This window comes from Hemicordylus capensis, chromosome 1 (genome assembly GCF_027244095.1).
Source record: "Hemicordylus capensis ecotype Gifberg chromosome 1, rHemCap1.1.pri, whole genome shotgun sequence".
Taxonomy (NCBI): Eukaryota; Metazoa; Chordata; class Lepidosauria; order Squamata; family Cordylidae; genus Hemicordylus; species Hemicordylus capensis.
Genome location: NC_069657.1, coordinates 302,962,127 through 302,980,817, shown reverse-complemented (window position 1 = coordinate 302,980,817; position 18,691 = coordinate 302,962,127). Strand labels below are relative to the sequence as shown.

At 40.9% G+C, this 18,691-nt stretch overlaps 1 protein-coding gene across 6 annotated transcripts in view; it reads right to left on the bottom strand.

Moving 5' to 3' along the window:
- The window catches only part of ADGRB3 (adhesion G protein-coupled receptor B3), a 668,379-nt gene extending 651,000 nt beyond the window's left edge, over nucleotides 1–17,379 (bottom strand). Inside the window, exons 1-2 of one of the 6 annotated variants that reach the window (XM_053286711.1) lie at nucleotides 15,820–17,379; nucleotides 12,347–13,115 (exon numbers count right to left, since the gene is read on the bottom strand). In XM_053286711.1, the coding sequence (XP_053142686.1) occupies nucleotides 12,347–13,100 (754 nt within the window). In that variant the 5' untranslated portion in view covers nucleotides 13,101–13,115; nucleotides 15,820–17,379. Of the gene's footprint in view, nucleotides 1–12,346; nucleotides 13,116–15,819 lie in introns of those variants that run through there. The other 5 variants (XM_053286709.1, XM_053286712.1, XM_053286708.1 and 2 more) reach the window with 5 other exon arrangements.
- Between the last annotated feature and the right edge of the window lie 1,312 nt (nucleotides 17,380–18,691).

Below are 18,691 nucleotides of genomic sequence, written 5' to 3'. Positions count from 1 at the left end.
GGTTATTAGAAAGAATGCCTTGCCCCATACGTCCCAATCCGGACCTTAAAGTCTTCTTCGGAGGCACTTCCTCCAAGTGCCTCTGCCAAATTAGGTGAGGTGAGTGGCTACTAGGAAGAGGGCCTTTTAGAACTTTAGGTGGTTACACCATGATTATGGGACAGCATCCCCAGTGAGGATCGCCTGGCTTCATCACTTTATTCTTTTAGACACCAGGGGAAGACCTTTTTGTTCTATCAGGCTTTTTAGATTTTAAAATTTTGAACCAATTTTAACTGGTTTTTAAAAATGTCTTTTAAATTGTTTTGAATTGTACTTTGTATTTTCTTCCCCTCGCCCACTTCTTGGTTTGTTATGATTTAATGTGTTGTGTGTTTATCATCTTATGTTTTAATGTTGTGTTTTAAACCACCTAGAGAACAATTTGTTATGGGGCAGCTAACAAATAAAGCTAATAATAATAATATTTTCCATTGTACACCTAAGGAACTGTTCACAAACTTGATATCAGGAATAACATAAATCCCACAGAAGGCTGTAGTCCCATATAAAGTTGCAGCATTGTTGCAACTATCATAATAATTAACTGCCAAAAAAAGCATTCTATTTCTCGCAAAAATATTTATTTAACAAAAAATCATAACAAAATGCATAATTGCTAAAATTGTCATAAATCACTGATGTATAGTTTATAAATTTGCACTTTCCCTCTTGTACAATGGCTTTTTTGCACTTTCCCTCTTGTACACCTTGTTTTATATTTCTTGTTAACAGTAAATACAAATAATGCCCAATTGAATACTACCTTGACCTTTATTTTATTGCAATTAATGTAGACCTACAGAGGAAGAGCTAAACTTCAATTTGAGATTCAAAGAACCACAACAACTTTGAATTTGGATGCTTTGATAGAGCCCATAGAGTATGACTGAATAAGCTTAATAAAAATTAATTCCCCTGGAAGAAAGAACTCTTCTCTGAATAAATTACTTCTGTATATTGAAATGTTAAACAGATTGTTCTAGTACAAATTAAAACGGAAAACTGAACACTGCAATGCTGATATTTCCAGACAATAATATGAAAAATAACTTGGGAAAATATAGAAGTAATTCAAAAACATAATACAAAAGACAAAAAAACACCACCCAAGCTTGTATTACTGTGCTGCTGTCATTCAATATGTGCATGTGCCCTAGGAATTCAGTGACAGCTCTATGTGTATGTTATACAATTGTGCATATGAACTGGGAACTGAATGAAGCCACCATTTTCTTATTTTATCTTGCTAACGTGCTTGCATCTTCTCAAGAGGAACTGACTACGAGATAGACAGGTCACCTACAATGATGCAGCCAAGAATATTCAACATTTGCTGTCACCCAAAGGAATTCTGCAGCAACTGTTGCCATCCAACTAGAGGGGTAACACAAGGGAAGACGGAGTTATTAACATACTGGAGAGTAATGAAGGGAGTATGTGTTGGGTAGTGAACCAGCTGCTTTCTAAGACATACCAGGAAGATAAACTTGCAAAATTGAGTTAATTAATTCCTGCTAAAGTCAGGAGCATAGGAAACTGGCTTATACCAGTCAGGCTATTGGTCCATCTACCTCAGTACTGTCTATGCTGACTGGCAGCAGCTTTCCATCATTTGCAGGTAGGAGTCTTTCCAGCCCTATCTGGAGATGCCAGGGATTGAACCTGGGACCTTCTACATGCAAAGCAAACACTATTCCTCTAAGCTGCAGCCCCATCCCTTACAATCAAATCATCATCTCCTGTTGTAATGCAAGCTTTTGGTTCAAGGTCCAATGCATATTTTAAATGTGTTGCACAGCAGACAATTAACATAAAAATAGAATACAAAGGTGCCATTAAATCAAACAAATTTGACAACCCCCTTTCAAGACTTTAGAAGGAATGTGTTACTCCTTAAAGATCTTTGAAGAGGGAGACATAGGCTGAAATGCAAAGAGCAGAAGGGGTTTTATTTGCTTTAACTGAAGCAACTGGCCCTCCTGTCATATCACAAACTGCTTTTAAAATTCCCCTCAGTTTCAAAAGCAGTTTGCCATATAGCACTGAAAGAAATAAGTCAAATGCCCCCTTGGATGCCTGGAACCAGTTTCAAAGTCCTATGGATCCCGGCCCTGATACCAAATTTAATCAAAGCACTGAAAACTATTAGCACTTCTATGAAATGATCAGCTCAGCAAAAGTCGTTGAATTAAGAAAGACTAAAATGCTTTAGGTTCTACTTACTTCCCCATATCAGCCTCAATTTTCATGTTATATAAAAGGATACTTACTATTCAAACATAGATGACTTTTAAAATTAGCTCTTTGTGGGTACTCGGTACAAGTCTCTCGAGTCATCAAACCAAAGTACAGCCCTCTTTCAAACACTACACAAAAAGCTTTAAAAACATAATCTATTTTAAAAGTTTCCTATGAAAGCAGCCCTTATCCACTACAATACTGACAACAATGTTAACCATTTTCTGTTATTATTAGTGTTTAAGCTAAGTGCAATTAACTTATCTCCTGAACTTAGCAGAACTGTACACTGATTCATATTTATATTCCTGTAGCACAGGGGAAAGCCAGAGCCACCTACCCCCCACCTGCCATTGGCCTGGCTGAGACCATCATCTGACAGTCGTTTGCCCTTGTATCTGAGAGCGTTATCCATCAGTAGCATTCTACCTAGCAGCAGGAGAGGTCAGAGAACTGGGCCTTCTCCATCAGCCTGGCAGACACCAACTGTCTGGTTGCTCCACTAAGAACAGGATCCATCTGCAGCCATTTCACCTGGCTGAAGTACAGGTACAGTAGAGGAAAAGGTCATCAGAAGCTGCCTTATACCAAGTCGGACTCTTGGTCCATCTAATTCAGTGTTGTCTGCTCTTACTGGCAACAGCTCTCCAAGATTTCAGGCTTGAAGTCTTTCCCAGTCCTACCGGAGATGCCATAGATTGAACCTGGAGCCGTTTGCATGCAAAGCAGATGCTCTACCACTGAGCGACAGACAGAGAGCCGGACCCTCTCCATAGGCCTGGCTAAAACAAACTGTCCTCTGGCTCCTTCCCCTCTAAGAGCTGTGCCCATTTGCAGCCAGTAAGCCAGCCTCCATCAAAGATACTGATGGCTTTTCATGGATTTTTTTGTTTTTTGTTAGTACTGTAACATGCTTTGAGAAGGCAGGTTGAAAAGTGGGATAAAAATCTTTAAAAGACATAAAAATAAAATATCTCTCAGATTCACTAGGTGGCCATAGGCAATTTTCACCCCTTTTCGAAAAGAAATCCAGAAAATCTAACCTGAAGTTCATGGAGGTGGCAGGGGAATACTGAATACTAAATAATCATTTGATTCAGAGGCAAATACCGTTGTTGTTTCCAGTGCAAAGGTGGGGGAAACAACCTGGGAGGAAAAAAGCACACATTAAGGTAATTTCCACAACCTTTTGCTAGGCCGGGGAGGGTGGGCGGGGTGAAGGCACCTACCTTCCCTAGGAAAGAACCTACGTTGCCCTAGACCAGGGATTCTCAACGTCTGGTCCCCAGATGTTATTGGATTTAACTCCCATAATCCCCAAATAAAGGCCACTGGGACTGGGGATTATGGGAGTTGTCCAATAACATCTGGGGACCCAGCGTTGAGAATCCATGCCCTAGACAATAATCTAGTCCCTCACAACTTCCTTTCATCCCTCATGTTTCTGCATATGCTGCTTCACAAGTGAAATTTCTCTATTTACAACCCCTTCTCCCAAGAGGCCCACTTTCATGTGTACAGAGCTGTGCTCCAGTATTCTTATTTTTAAAAACTCAGCTGCTCTTCAGCCCACAGAGCAGCATACAAAGTTAAAACATAATAAAATCAGATCACAAAAAACTCACATGCTAAAACTAGCAGCAGTGTGGCTGAAATAAAAACAGAAGACTAAAAACTTTGCAATTCTAAAATATTTTAAAAGGGCTGTACAAATAAAAAGGAGAAGGGGGGAGAGAGAGAGAGAGAGAACGCACACCAGATGTGATGCCAGGTGAGCTTCATTTGAAAACCAGGTAGCCACAACCAAGAAGACCATATTCCTTGGTCACCACCCACATAAAGTTGGCAGAACACAGAGAAGGGCCTTTCCCAGAAAGATTCATTGGGGCTATCCATGTGCATTGTCACACATAGAACAGACTAGATTGTGCCCTAACAAATATTTTGTGGCATAGACTTTCATGAGCTAAAGTCCATTTTGCCAAATGCCCTTGAATGCTCTGTAGAAGTGAAGTACTGAAGAGGATTAGAGGATTTTATTGAATAAATCAAAAACATGGCATAGAGCTAGGCCTCATTAATGACCTACACAAGCATTTGGATGGGTTTTTTTGGGGGGGTGGAGTGGTAATGTGACATTTATCTCACAGTATGCACAGTTCTATTCTGATTCTGTAATGCTGCATTCATTCAAAACAGGCTGAATGAGTATATGTCAGTTATTGTGTGTCACAATCACAGTTAATATACTGTAACAGCACACCTGGAAATTTTGTCTCTTTATATGGTAGACTGAAGCTCCAACCCACCAGTGTATGCACAGATCCACTTGGGCTTCTTCTTGTTTAAAAACAAAAACAACCTGAATTCCCATCAGCTAAATGTTTGGTAGGGAAGAGGAAGTAGGGAAACTGAATTCAGCACTCCAAACCTTCACTCTCAAACAGATGATCAGCAGGATACCAGCTTGCCTCTATATTTAAATAATGTAATACACATATTTTACATAGATGTGCATTACATTATTTAAACAGATGTACATTATGTTATATGGATCAGGGTGGGGAACTGTAGATACACACATTTCCTCATTCAGTCAGAATTCTGTTTCCGTGTCCACATAGCCCCTACCTGGATTGGGGCATATCAGCATTTACAGGAGAACATCATTAATTGTGGACCCGACATCCGCAGTTTCACATAGCCCCGGTTGGGTAATTGGCACCCGATCTTGGAATATGTAGAAAAAACAGCCCCCCAAAGGGTTAATTTTTGCATATTGCAGGTCTGGGGTGGGTGGAAATGACCTCCGAGGTTCAAATGATCACCAATTTGTATAAGGGAATCACCTTCTGGCTCATTCCTGTGGAAAAAAATAGGAAAAACTGATTTTTCAACTAAAAATCCACAGATTGCAGCATGTCAGGAGCATTGTTGGACAGCTGTAGACAGACTGAGTATGGTAGGACACTTCCCCCCACGATTTTAGGGCAGTTTAGCCAATTTTTGGCACTTTTTTAAAACCTTCAAAAACCTAACCCTCTCAATCTCATAGACACAGTTACTCAGTATTCACTGTTTCCTTATCAGAGAACTGTGTAACTGTGGAGAAAAGAGCCCCCACGAATACTGAGGTTCTCCTTTATTTACATTTATCAGCTGCCTCTTACTAAGAGTTCCTGATGCAGTCTACAATAACTATAAAATGTGTTGGGGGGAGGGTGTAAACAAAGATTGAAACAATCTATTTATTACATGATAAACTAAAAAATCAAAAACGCCTCAATAATTACAGGCAAAAGAAGGTGAAAAAACATTTTCAGTGAACAATGGACCTGGGTAAATTCAAAGACCCAAGTGAAGGGCACTGTTTTCTGCTGCTTCTGGGACATCAGGAAAGAGAAAGGAGAGCGCACCTCCACTCAGCCCAGGAATCTCCAGGAATCGCCATCAATTTTCAATGTTTACTATTAAAAGCAATCCTGGATATTTTAATGACCTGATATTGTGAAAAATATTGGAAAAAATATTGGGGGGAATCTCCAGGAGTAGTTGTTGGGTAAGCTGGTAACCCTACTGACAAGAGTTGAATTGTTCAGTGAAAGAGCAATCTGTAAATAAGGTTAGTTAACCTTATTAACTAACTTAAATTATTAATGTTAATAATTTATCAACTTATTAAAGATATGGGGTTGGATCCAAAGAACCATGAAAGGAATGTTAAAAAGCCACTCGAGCCACTCTGTAAACCAGTGTGCAAGTTTGCACAGTGTTATAAGTATGTTTTGTAGTAGTTCTCGTGCTTTTTAACAAGAGCTTGTGGAAAGAATATGCAGTACATTCATGCTTTTGTTTGAACCATATTTTAGAATGTGATCTGAATCAATACAAAATTTATATTATAGTACCTGATTTTATTGCCTTAAGGTTCATAGAGTATTTCAGAAGCAAGCAGTCCCGGGCTACTTCATTTGGCTTTACAATTAATTACTTGCAAATATGGGGTAGCTTATACATCCAAAAAGAAGATATTACATTAATGGATGAAATTAATGGTTTAACCAATTTAAGTTAAACCAGTAGCGAATTAACTTTCTTTCAAGTGGAGGCACCCCTTAAACAAAAGTGTGCAGCTTTTTGCACAGAATTAATTACCGTATATTCTTGAGTATAAGCCGATCCGAATATAAGCCGAGGAACCTAATTTTACCTAAGAAACCAAAAAACTGATTGACTTGAGTATAAGCCTAGGGTGGGAAATGCAGCAGCTACTGGTGAGTTTCAATAATCAAAATAAATGCCAATAAAATTACATTAATTGAGACATCAGTGGGGTATATTGTGACCAGTATGTACTTTATTATAGGGGGACATTTTAGCACGGGCAGATAGATGACTCCAGTATAAGCCGAGGCTGATTTTTTCAGCACATTTTGGGTGCTGAAAAATTCGGCTTATACTCGAGTATATACAGTATGCTTATTTCAGTTCTCATCCCAGTGCTTCCATACCCAAGCCTGAAGAGGGCAATTACCTCATTACCTCACCCTTCAAGCCACATCCAATGGCTTCACAATATCACACCACCCTGATAAATTGCAGAGTTGTTAAATCTGTTTGACAATATACATTAATGTACAGCACAAAATAGCAACAGCTAAAAAGGGTTTTTTGAGGATCATCTTGTTTGAGTGGATTCTGTAGTACAATAATATTTTCTAATTTAATTCTTATTTTAAACCAGATAACATTGTAATAGAGACAAATATTAGATTGCTGTGTCTTTGAGCATGTTACACTTTTAATCACCGCAGTAATCGGGAAGTCCAACTGGGATGCATCTAATGCAATGATCACATTGCAAATGATACAATTTGTGGCTGTGCACATTTCCTCAGTGTATCTAATCCATCCATTTCAATGTGTTGAAAACTAGTATCACTTCAAACTGCCCAGGGTCTCTGGATGGGGTGGAATATATATAAATACAGAGGCTGTTGTCCAGACTAGCACTGTGTCGCCACACCCGCAGAGAAAGAGGTGATTTTCAGCCATTTCCTCTTCCCTTTCAAGCCCATTCTTCATCATGAAAATATGTCCTTGATGGTCACCTGACCATAAGGGAGGTATTTTCATGATGAACAGGGAATTCAGAGGTAAGGGGAGACTGTCGAAAAATCACCCCTTCCCTTGCTCACACAACAGTGCTAGTCTAGATCTTGGCACTGCTGCACAAGTGAAGTACTAGTCTGTATGTCATCCAAAGTTTATTTTATTCTGATCATAGCAATCAAGTGTGAAGGACTAAAGTCAGTATGTATTTATTACATTTCCTTACTCTAAGGAGCCCAGAGTGGAGCACATGGTTCTTCCCCACTCCTATTTATCGTCACAACAGACTTGTGAGGTAGGTTAGGCTGAGACATGGCCCAAGGTAATCCAGTTAATTTCACAGTTGAGTATGGATTTGAACCTGAGTCTCCCCAGACTTACTCTGATATTCTAACCACTATATATACCACACCAACTCTGATAAGACTCTAAGAGGAATAGTATTTGTTTATGTGATGGTGGTATGGCCATCACTAAATTTTGAATTAATATTTATTTATTTATTTTATCTTTGTCCTGCTTTTCTACATGAAAAGGCACTCAAAGTAGCATACAATAAAAACATTAATACAAATACAAACATTTTATAAAAATACAATAATAAAACAAAAACAGCAACAAAACATAAACACAAGTATGCAGAAAATAAAAGATTAATCAAATGCCTGCAAGAATAAAAATATCTTTACAGCCCATCCAAAAGTGGGGAGCGAACTTGTCAGTTCATTCCTGAAAGGGCATCTGAAAAATTGTGGTGCGACCACTAAGAAGGCCCTATCCTTGGTATGAACAGGTAATCAATGTAGCTGAAGTAAAATCAGAGTAATATGTTCCAACTGCTGCACACCAACTAGCAATGTACCAGCAGAATTTTGTACCAATTGCAGCAAGTCTAACTGCAGAATTGACTTTAAAGGCAGTCCCATGTAACGTGCATTGCAAGAGGCTAGTCTGGATGCAACAAGAGCATGAATAAATGAGGCCACTTTATCTAACATACAGTAAACCATACAGGTTCTATTTTAAACCTCTCTGAGTCATCATTGCAAATGTTTCCAGACCTCTGAAAACCGTACCTACTATTAGTATACCACTAAAGAACGTCTTAGGTATTAAAGCATCAAGTCCAACACGTTTCAGTTCTATGAAGAAAATCTCTACTTCATTTTCTACCAGCCTTGGAAGCTACACACTACTACAACCAATTCTACTGGGAACATTAGAAAAAGTCCCTTTGCATGACTCTGTGTCTCTAGAGCTCATTCTTTCAACATGCTGCTTTACTGCCCATATCATTTTCACACACACTGAAACCTTTTTTACCTATATCATATCTATATCTATATCTATATCTATATCATTTACCTATAATCATATCAAATGATTAGCTTTGAAATTTATGTTTTGAGTAATATAAAAAACAAGGAGTCAGAACTATACATTCAGTCGACACATACACAACACAACTACTGTCAGTGCTACAATTTCTAAATAAAAATATGATTGTGTTTTCCATCATATAATTCTCAAAACCCTTTGAAATTCTAGAAAAGAACTGTATAAAACAGCATGGTATTTTCATTTAATTATTAATTTGATAGCTGATAAAATGCATTAAAAGTATAATCTATTAAAGATCCACTAATAAAATTCAAGTTCACAAAATAACAATTATGAAAATGTGTTTTTCTTCAAGCTCCAACACCACATAAAAAGAAGCCTACCACCTACAGTGAAAGAGATAGATATATTTTATGTTATAGAAACTGATGTGGAAACTTTGTTTTTATATTAATGTGATATGTCTGCTAATGTCATGAGAATATTATTAATGACAAATAGGAATCAGTCGAGTAAAACACAATTGAAATTGGAATAATATATTTTCTGCATGCTCTGGGATGCTCATATTTTAAAACAAAGGAATACAATACAGTTTTCACTAACTCTCTTCCACTAGGTACAGTAGCATGAGTATTGAGTCACAATCTCCACCTACACACACAAAAAGGTAGAAACATGTATTTGGCAAACATACTTGTCACCCACACATGTCTTCATTTCCTAGGTATCCTGTGGCTTAAGAGGAATGGATGTTGAGAGAAGCATGCACAACAAGAGGAATAGCATCTCTTTTGCAATTAAAATTTAATTGCTGCCCAAATATACAGCAGCAGAAAAACAACACTATACTCTTGCTGCATGGCCTCTGCATTTGGTGAATGGCTGCTCCATCTAAAACTCTGTGGGGGTAATAAACACCAATTTGCCAAAGCATGCAAATTGTCAGACTAGCCTAGAAAATTTTCCAAAGAAACACTCAGGCCTGACTTCTTTTGTGTACAAACATTAAGACTGCCAGATGTCTTTAAGATTAGAAGACATGCTTCATACTAAAGGAATCTCCCTTTCTCTTATTTCCAAATATGACATATTTCATCATATTTGATAATGAAATATGTCATCATGGGTGTGCACATAGGATGTCACAGTTCTGGAGTGTGACTTCATGAAATGCTGAACTTTGAGATACTAGAAGACTAGAAAGCAGCAATCTACTCTCAGGAGACCCCTCTATGCTATGGTATTCAAAACATCACCAAGGACTTGCCAAAGTTGCAGTTTTTCCAAGAAAGAGGGGGGACCCTTGAAACCTGTATCTATCAATTAACTCCATTTAACTTACATTATGAGCCAAAGAATCTGGACAGTCACATTAGTCACAGATTCTGTCAGTCCCAGGACTATCTTAATGCATCCATCACAAACACAACCAGCAAGCTGTTTGTAAATCCACCCACCCACCTCCAATTTGTTGGAGCACAGCAAACTGGCCTGCCGGCAGGAATGAGTTAAAGCCCACAACTGCTCCCAAAAACAATTACAGCCTTCAAATGCTAATAGGTTCCCATGTCTCTCAGATACTTTCTGTGGTTAATTGTCTTAATAGTCAGCTTCAAGCATCACAATTTGGGGGGAAATTTCTTATTCTAAGGGACATTAATTAGCTTTAAATGATGTTAAATACCATCCCTGCCGTTACAAGGGCTTCTATGGGATCTTTACAAGAAACAAGCCTTTGAGTAATTTAAAATCACTTTGCAGTCTTCATCCCCAGCTGCAGACTATATTTGGAGAAACACTGACCTGTTTCTGAAACCAACTCAGGTCTTGCTTCATAACTATTTCACCCTTCCCTGCCTCTCCCCATACCCCTGCTTAGAGGCCAGGAGCCTTCATCCTGCTTTAGCCCAAATGAGGCTGAGCTACTCTCCCCCCCACCACTCCGCCCCATCCCTTAAGAGTATCTTTGGCAGCTCAGCAGTTTGAGCAGCTTCAGCTTTTCTTCTCCCACACCACTCAGCCTTGGCTACCCTTAAAGAAAATCCTCACAGAACAACGTGTCAATTTTGCATTCCTTTACAAAGGCAACTTCTATTAGGGAGATCGGGAGCTTGGCTCTGCCTCCCTACAGACAGAGAGCTTTGTGACCATGTAGAAACCAGGGAGAGAGAAAACATTTCCTGCATTAAAATGCAACCTTCTTCAGCACAAGGAGCTATGCCTCAACAGGGAGAAAATCTCTCTTTCCAGTCTCACACACACATTCACCCCCTGGTTCCAAGCACCCAGTGTAACTTTAGAGGAGAGCAGCTTTCTCCTTTGTGAAATTTTGCTAACCAGATATATTAGGTAATGTACATTTACATACTACATCATTTGAAATTTGACTTATACTTCAGTATACGTTATATTTGTAGCTCTGATCAACCTTTCTGTATTAGAACACCTCCATTCAGTGCCCCTAACACTTCACTATGTGGAACTTATAAATCCTGCTATTTGTTTCCTTAAGATTTTTCCTACATCAGTGAGCTTTACCTCCCTGGAAAGATCTGTAACTGGTATTCTAGGTTAAAAAGGCACACACAAAGGAGAGAAGACACTAAGTGAATCTCTCAGCTGAGGTGAGATGGGTGGCACCCACAAATGCCTTGATAAATGCCCAATCCCCATAGCTCTGCTTCTTCACAAAATAAGCAGCAATCTATGCTATTAAAAGACAATCCTCGTGTCATTATCCCGATTGCATTTTGAGACCATCAGATCTTCAGGAACTTTTCTTGCAAAAGCAGTGGCGGGGTGGGGGGGGGGGGGAGGGCGGAGAGCTGCAATTGGTTTAGTCTTCTTGTGAGCCCTTCTGCAGACTAGAAGAACCCATGCAGAATTTCTCCAGAGTGTATACTTCCTAAATTCTGTCCAAGGGTTACCAGATGTCCCTTCTTACAGTTCACACTCAAAACTCCCTAACAGATACCTACTTGTTTAAGCTTACCTCAGAGCATATCTTAAAGTGCCTTATTTTTAAACCATTTATGTTGCTGTTTTTGGCAACACTAGTTGAATCCCATGCAGGATACCAAGGTTTGAATCACCATACTGTCACATGAACACAATTTTAGTTCCTGACTTGAATATAGTAAAGATTGCCCCCACCTCAACCTCTGGGCTTCTGGCCATTTTGAACCTTTAGAACTTTGTTCAGGTTACCCACATGCCTTTGGAAATATCTTCCTTGCAAAGCCAAAGCAACAGGATCACACGTGAATAAGCATATGGTAGCTGGGTGGTTGCAGTGAGAACAAAAGAGATAGTAACTTAGCTCCCAACCTATCAACATTACTCTAAGCAGGTCTCTGAGAACAAAACCAGACGTCCTCAGTGAAATATACAGAAACTCTTTAATGGAAATAAAAACACTTTGATATCAGTTTAAATAAGAAAAATTAAATCATCCCCCTCAGAAGCAGTCCAGAGGGTGGATATCCACAGACCTTCAGAAATCCTTTCATAAGGGCAGCTGGTGTGGAGTGCAACTCAGACTTACTTATATCAGTGGAAAGGAAAGCAAGAGGGGCTGTGGGACAACTGAGCCCTCCTGAAGAGCACCTACCTTCCTTTGGTGGCCGCTTGGCTTCCCTGGTGAGATTGCAGACCTGGGTGGTTTGCAGCTCCTGGGTAAGACAGCCTTCCGTCTGCTCGTTGAGGGGCAGGACTACATTATTAAGCAACACCAGAGAATGGTCGTCTCCCCCCCATTCTCCCAAGTGCTGAGGGCAGGTGCATTTTGTATACATGATCCCACAGGACTCGGTTCTCCCGTTCTCAGATTTCAAGCAGCTCTCCAACCAAGTGCATAATACATGGCAACCAAACTGGCTTGGGCTGACCTTGTTTAAAACCAAAAATTCAAAGAAAGATTTTTGGTCATCTTCCTTTTTGTATAATCCTATGAAATCAAAGGGGTAGACTCGGCGTATCTGAATGAAATTCTTATCATATTGCAGAAATACAAAAGCATTCTTGGAATCACAGAGCTGCATTATAGAATGATTATTCTTTAAGAGATCCTTAATTTTTTCATGAGAAAAATGATCAAACTGATAAGCCAGGAGGGAAAAGTTAGAGCAGCTGAAGTCTTTTTTGGAAAATTTCAGGTAAATACTATATTTGGTCGGATCTGGGTTTTCCAGCGTCCAAGTGCAGTTTGTAAAGTTTTTGGGAAACATTTCGCTTACAGAATATGATCCATAAATGACCCCCTTCACCAGCGTTGAACACCAGAAGTCTTGGGCAGCATTAAATCCAAACATAACCAGTAGATAGGTGGAAAATATATAAATCAGCAAATTATGAACAGCCTTCATCCTATGTCATTTGGCCTGCAGGAAAGGGAAGGAAAGAAAAATGCAGGTCGAATTCTTCACGCAATGAAAATCAAACATGTAACAAAATTCCAGCCAGATGTTTTCAAGATTCCAGTTAGAATGTGCCTTCCCCCCCACTAAAGACAGAAAGGTATTTCTTTCTTTTTTAAAAAAAAAATTATAACACAAGGAAATTTTGGATCCTGTGTGAACAGTGCCACCATGTGGCCAGCCTAACTGTCAAATTCCCCATATCAAAAATTTTAAAAATAACATTTGTTACATTATTAATTGGAATGCCGCTCTTGTTTAGCACATATTCAACTTGGCAGGACGTGACACTTTCAAACCTAAATGAAAGTTAAAATCTAGGGGTCTTTATTTGATAACCACAACATGAATATAGTTATATCTAAACTAAGGAGTCTTTCTATACATAAAACAATTTCACACACAAGTAAAAGCTGGGAACAGCTGTTACATGATATCTTTTCTATTAGGGTTTAGGAGTAATTATGATGAATTACGGTCATGATTAAAAATGCACAAATTATTATTTGTTACAGATGGGGCATTATCTCCCATATGGCTGAATGCCATTGCAGTAGCAACCTGGTTAGATTAAGATCCCGCTTTTAAAAAAATACTGGAATGATTTAAAAAACTGGAACAATAATTCAAGATTCGACAGCTTATTAAAATGTTGGGGAAGTATTATCTTAAGAAAAAAATATAGCTGGAGATACAGCAAGAACTTTTTGCTATATGCTATCAGCTATGCTAAGATTCAGAATTTTGAACACTATGATTTCTGCATGATACAGTCCCTTGAGATACATGAAGTGGATCTATAATACATACAACCAAAGACTGAACTAGGCAGCACTGCTGTGTTAGAACTCCCCTCTGAAATGGATCTAATTAGGGTCTTTTGAGTGTCCCTTGCTCTCTATTACTATCAACAGTGTTTTGCAGATGTGTCCATTGATGAAAAATATTGCCTCTTCTCTTTTCCAGTTCCATCTCCAGTTACAACAACTGTATTAGTCCTCTGTAAATACAAGCTCTACTGGATTTGTTTTTCTCCAACAGAAGTGTGAGAAAAAGAAGTGAACCTTTGGACATATTTATCTTCAAAATGTTTTTTAAAGTATATATATTTAATTTCAGTATTAATATTCATATTATTTAACCCTTAGACATCTTTGTTATCTTTATAAGTGATGGTTAATAAAAGTGATGTCAAGTTAGTATTTTTAAACTCTTTTATTGGCACTGGTTACCTCTTCCATTGTTTGCCTGGAGACAAACACATAAAGAGTTACTGAGTTTTTGACACAAGTCTCAGTCTCTCTCTTTCATCTTCCCTCTGAATGACCAGGCATCTCCCACCCCCAATTGCGTAATGCTGAACAAATCGGAGGATTCAGTTCCCTCAAAGAGATTTTGTGCTTCCCAGATTATAAATTGCAGGCTCTAAATGTTGAGAAGGGGAAAGCAGCACTGACTCTTAACTCTTTTTAAATCTCTTTAAATGAGAGAGAGTGACAGAGAGAGATTTTAAGAGGAGTGGAGGTATACTTGTGGAAAATAAGCTCACATTGGAACTACCCAAGCCATCAGATTTTTCTCTTAGCTGAAAATCACAAGCAAAAGCAAATGGCTTCTTTGCGAAACAGAAGGCTGAGAAGTGAGAAACTTGCTAAGGGTAAACCCTGCAAATAATCACCTATTCTTTACAAATGTTGCTGGAACACTTTGCAGGCATTGCAGCTCTGCGCAGTATTATTCAGGAGAGTCTAAGCACTGAAAGACAAAGTGATATGAAGGCTTCACATAAGGAATTCCACCAGTGAGAGGGGGTCCATCTCAAAATTTGGAGGTGTATTTTCCTTGATTCAGAGAACAATAAAAGCCTGAGGATTAGGGAAAGGAAAAACACCCCAATAAATAAATACTACAAAGGTCTGCAGTGCTAGGCTGCTTCCCATTAAGAAGCCTGGTCAAGCATTTTGGATTGTCTGAGCAGAAAAGAGGCAATCCTCTGTCGGCTACATCAGGGCTATCTTTTAGGCACACTTGATAAGGCAGGAGAGTATTTTGGGTGGCGATGCAGCAAAATGCCAATGATGAGAAGTTCTCACTCATTTCAGAAGCAAGAGGCTCTGATGGAGTAGGTTCAGAGGAAGGGGAGGGGTGGATACAGAGGTCTGTTTTTTAAGAAGACGACACTCAAAAGATCTAAGGTTGCTCATTGGGGATTAAAACCTTCCACAGAAAAGCATATCTCTCCCTCTCCCCCTACTAGGTGACACTGTAGTTTAATCAAACCTAGACGGCGCCATCACTCCACCGATCTGCTTCTCAACAGAAGACCCACATACTTCCCTTAAACTTCCTATTAACCTCAAGATCCCCCTTTCCTACTCTAGCAATTAAATTACCCCGATCATGCACAAACCTTTCTGGGGAAGGGGTTTCTTCGAGCGGCTTGGCTGGCAATGACTTGCCTACTCGGCCAAGGAGTCTTGTTAACTTTTGGATAGCCGATGTACCACTTGGGTGCAAGGATCCAGTCGGATTGTGTGTTGTGTGTCTTTCGCCCCTTCTCTCCTTCAGTCTTGTTTGTTCTCTCCTTAAGCAACAGTCTCTAGCCTTTCCTGCCCGCCGCCACCCCGAGCTTTATTGCCCCCCCCCCACCTTCTTGCACAAGCCTTACCTTCCACTCCGAAAGCAGGCAGGCTATTTCTCTAAGAAGATCCTAGCACCACAGGAACACGTCCCAAAAACAGGCACGGAGAGATTCCCCTTCTGGCGGAAGTACCGTTGCCCATTTTCCTCAGCTCGCATTCAAAACCAAGGCAGAAGAGGAGTGGGGGAAAAAAATATTTTAAACCGCAGGAGGGGGGGGGCGCAAAGGGTTGCTTCCAGATCCACCAAATCCAACCAGATATAAAAGGAAAAGCCCCAAACCAGAGAGAGAGAGAGAGAGAGAGAGAGAGAGAGACTGACTGCAGGAAAGAACTGGGGGGAGAGGGCGGGGAGAAATAAAATGGACTTGGCTTAACAGCAGAGATTTTCTTGTTTTGTTTTACTTGAAAATAAAGTCTGACCCAACAGCAGAGACAGATTAAGCGGAGGAGATGAGCTAGTAGGCGAACTAAAAGAGATCCGGCTGCCCTATTGCAGATTTGTTGGCGGGCTTTGGCTCTCGGTGGTTGTTGTCAATCTGCTTGTTCTCGTTCCTCTTTTCGCCCTCCGTCTCCTCCTCTTCTTCTTCCCTCCCCCCCAGCTCTCAGATACCTGAGGGAAGGACAGCGACTGAGGTGCAAAAATATCTATATCTCCTTGGCCAAGGATGTCGAATAGCTATTTGAACGATGAAGAAACAGGCAGGACCCAGCGAAAGGATGAGGGAAGGGAGAGTGATGAAGCTCTGGGTGAGCGCGGGAAGAGCGAGTCCGTGTTGTGTGCGTGTGTGTGTCCTGTGTGCGCGCGTGAGGGAGAATGAGAATGGGGATGTGTGAGTGTGTGTGCGCTCCAGCGTGCGCCTATGTGCTCTGCTTCTGCTCCCTCTCCCGTGTGTGTGTGTGTGTGTGTGTGTGTGAAAGAGAGCGCGTGTGTGAGCGCGCGCTACTCTCTCGCGCTCTCTCTCTTGTGGCAAGTGCGCCCTGTGTTTTGCAGTGCGCGCGCGCGCCTCGCTCTTCCTCCTTTTCCTCAGGCAGCACGAACTCTACGCGCAACCACCGCGCGCTGTGCTCTTCCGCTCCGCGCTCCCCCTCTCCGCGCCTTCCCCCCACTGGACGCGCGCCCTGGCGCGCGTGGATATGTGCGTGTGCGTGAGGCTGCCTTCCCTCTCGGCTCCGGCAAGTGGGCCCGCCGCGGTGCGATTTTGCACGTCACAGCTACTCAACCCCAAGCACGTCTCCCCTCCCCTCCCCACAACAACCCGGTCTTTTTCTGCGTCTGGGAGGTTTTTCCAGCTTCAGTTCCCACCGCTGTGGCTGGCTGCGAGGGAAACTCAGAGGCAGGGCAAGAGAAGGGGCGCGCGAGGGAGAAGAGCAGGCGCAGCCCTTGATCTCTCCCCCTCCCCCGACTCCCGCCTTCGGTCTTTGCTTTTAAAGCATAAAGCCCTCTGTCGCAGCCCCAAGAGCTGTCAGTTCGCCACCGCGATGCAGATTTAAATGATCTGGCGCTCCAAGGAAAAACAGCACAGCTTTCAAAGTGCCGCCTTCCACTGTCGGGAACAATAGCAATTTTCTCAGCGAGGCTGCAATTAAAACCTTGTTTGTTCCTTGCCCAAAATCTAGGGGCTCTGGTTAGGATTGTGGCTTCATGTTCATGGCTGGAGAGAGATGCAATCAGTCTGCAATAGCAAGAGATGCCGCCCGGAAGCTTGTGGTTTCTGCTTTTCTTTCTATTTTCTTGTTATCCCTAACTTTACGTCTGTGGGAGGGTGAGGGATTTGAAGGGAGCGATTTTGTTGTGGCTGCTGCTGCTGCACTGTTTCCTGCTTGTCCAGGAGCTTCACCTGCTTTAGTTTCTTTGTCACGATAGGGGATGCCTGATGGCGTAAATATGCGGTCGGATGCATCCTCCTTTTTTCGCTGGGACGTTTTCAGAGACCAATGACAGCAACTGAATGGCCACTGAAAGTGATATTAGCCCGTCCGGAATGATCCCTAAAAGCAAAAGGAAAGCAACCGAATGTCAATTGACATGAACGGGCTTTTAAAAATGCATCAGAACTGCACTGCAGAAGAAAGGGAAGGCAGGTCAGCTGTAACGGAGCCATGGGGCTCCTCATAGGATTCAACGAACCCAGGGAAATGCCACCACGATGCGTGTGTGTGTGAGAGTGAGTTGAGTGAGGTGTGTGTGTGCGTGTGTGAGAGAGAGAGAGATTGATTTTTCCAAGGAGGGAACTACAAGGAACAAACAACATAACACAGATTGCTTTCAGGATGGCAAGCAATGAGTACCAAGAATACAGTGGTGGTGGCCCAGAGTCCAATGACAGTGTCCAGACCTACATTATAGTCTTTGAAATGAAACAAATGGAAAAGCAAAATGACACTGGAATCACAGTATCCAGAAAAGAATGGCTATGGAATGATATTGTCCAGATTAGAATGATTGTATTAAATGATAATGTATTGAATAGATTCAAATTTCAATTGCAGTGCTAGTGTAGAATGGCAGTGGAACTGCATCAATTAAAAAAAAAAGCTGATAGTAAAATAACTATCATCATCATGTCACTGTGTCCAGTGCACAGTGATATGATGCTTCTCAAAGTGACTGGACAAAATGGGTGTTCCCAGAGTGGAATGACAATAGGCATACTATGGCAGCAGAATGACTGAGACAGGACAGTACTCAGAGTTGAATGACAGTAAATCAAGAAGGGATTAATAAGGCTCTTGGGTTGTGGATGGAGACAGAGCACAATGATAAGGCTGCTGGAAGAATGTTGGAAAAATAAGCCAGAATAGTAACTGGTCCATGTGAAAGGAGTACAGTCACTCTGAAGCTGCTCTGGGAAATAAGTAGATGACTGCAAGCAGTATATCGAAGTCAGCTGAATGAGA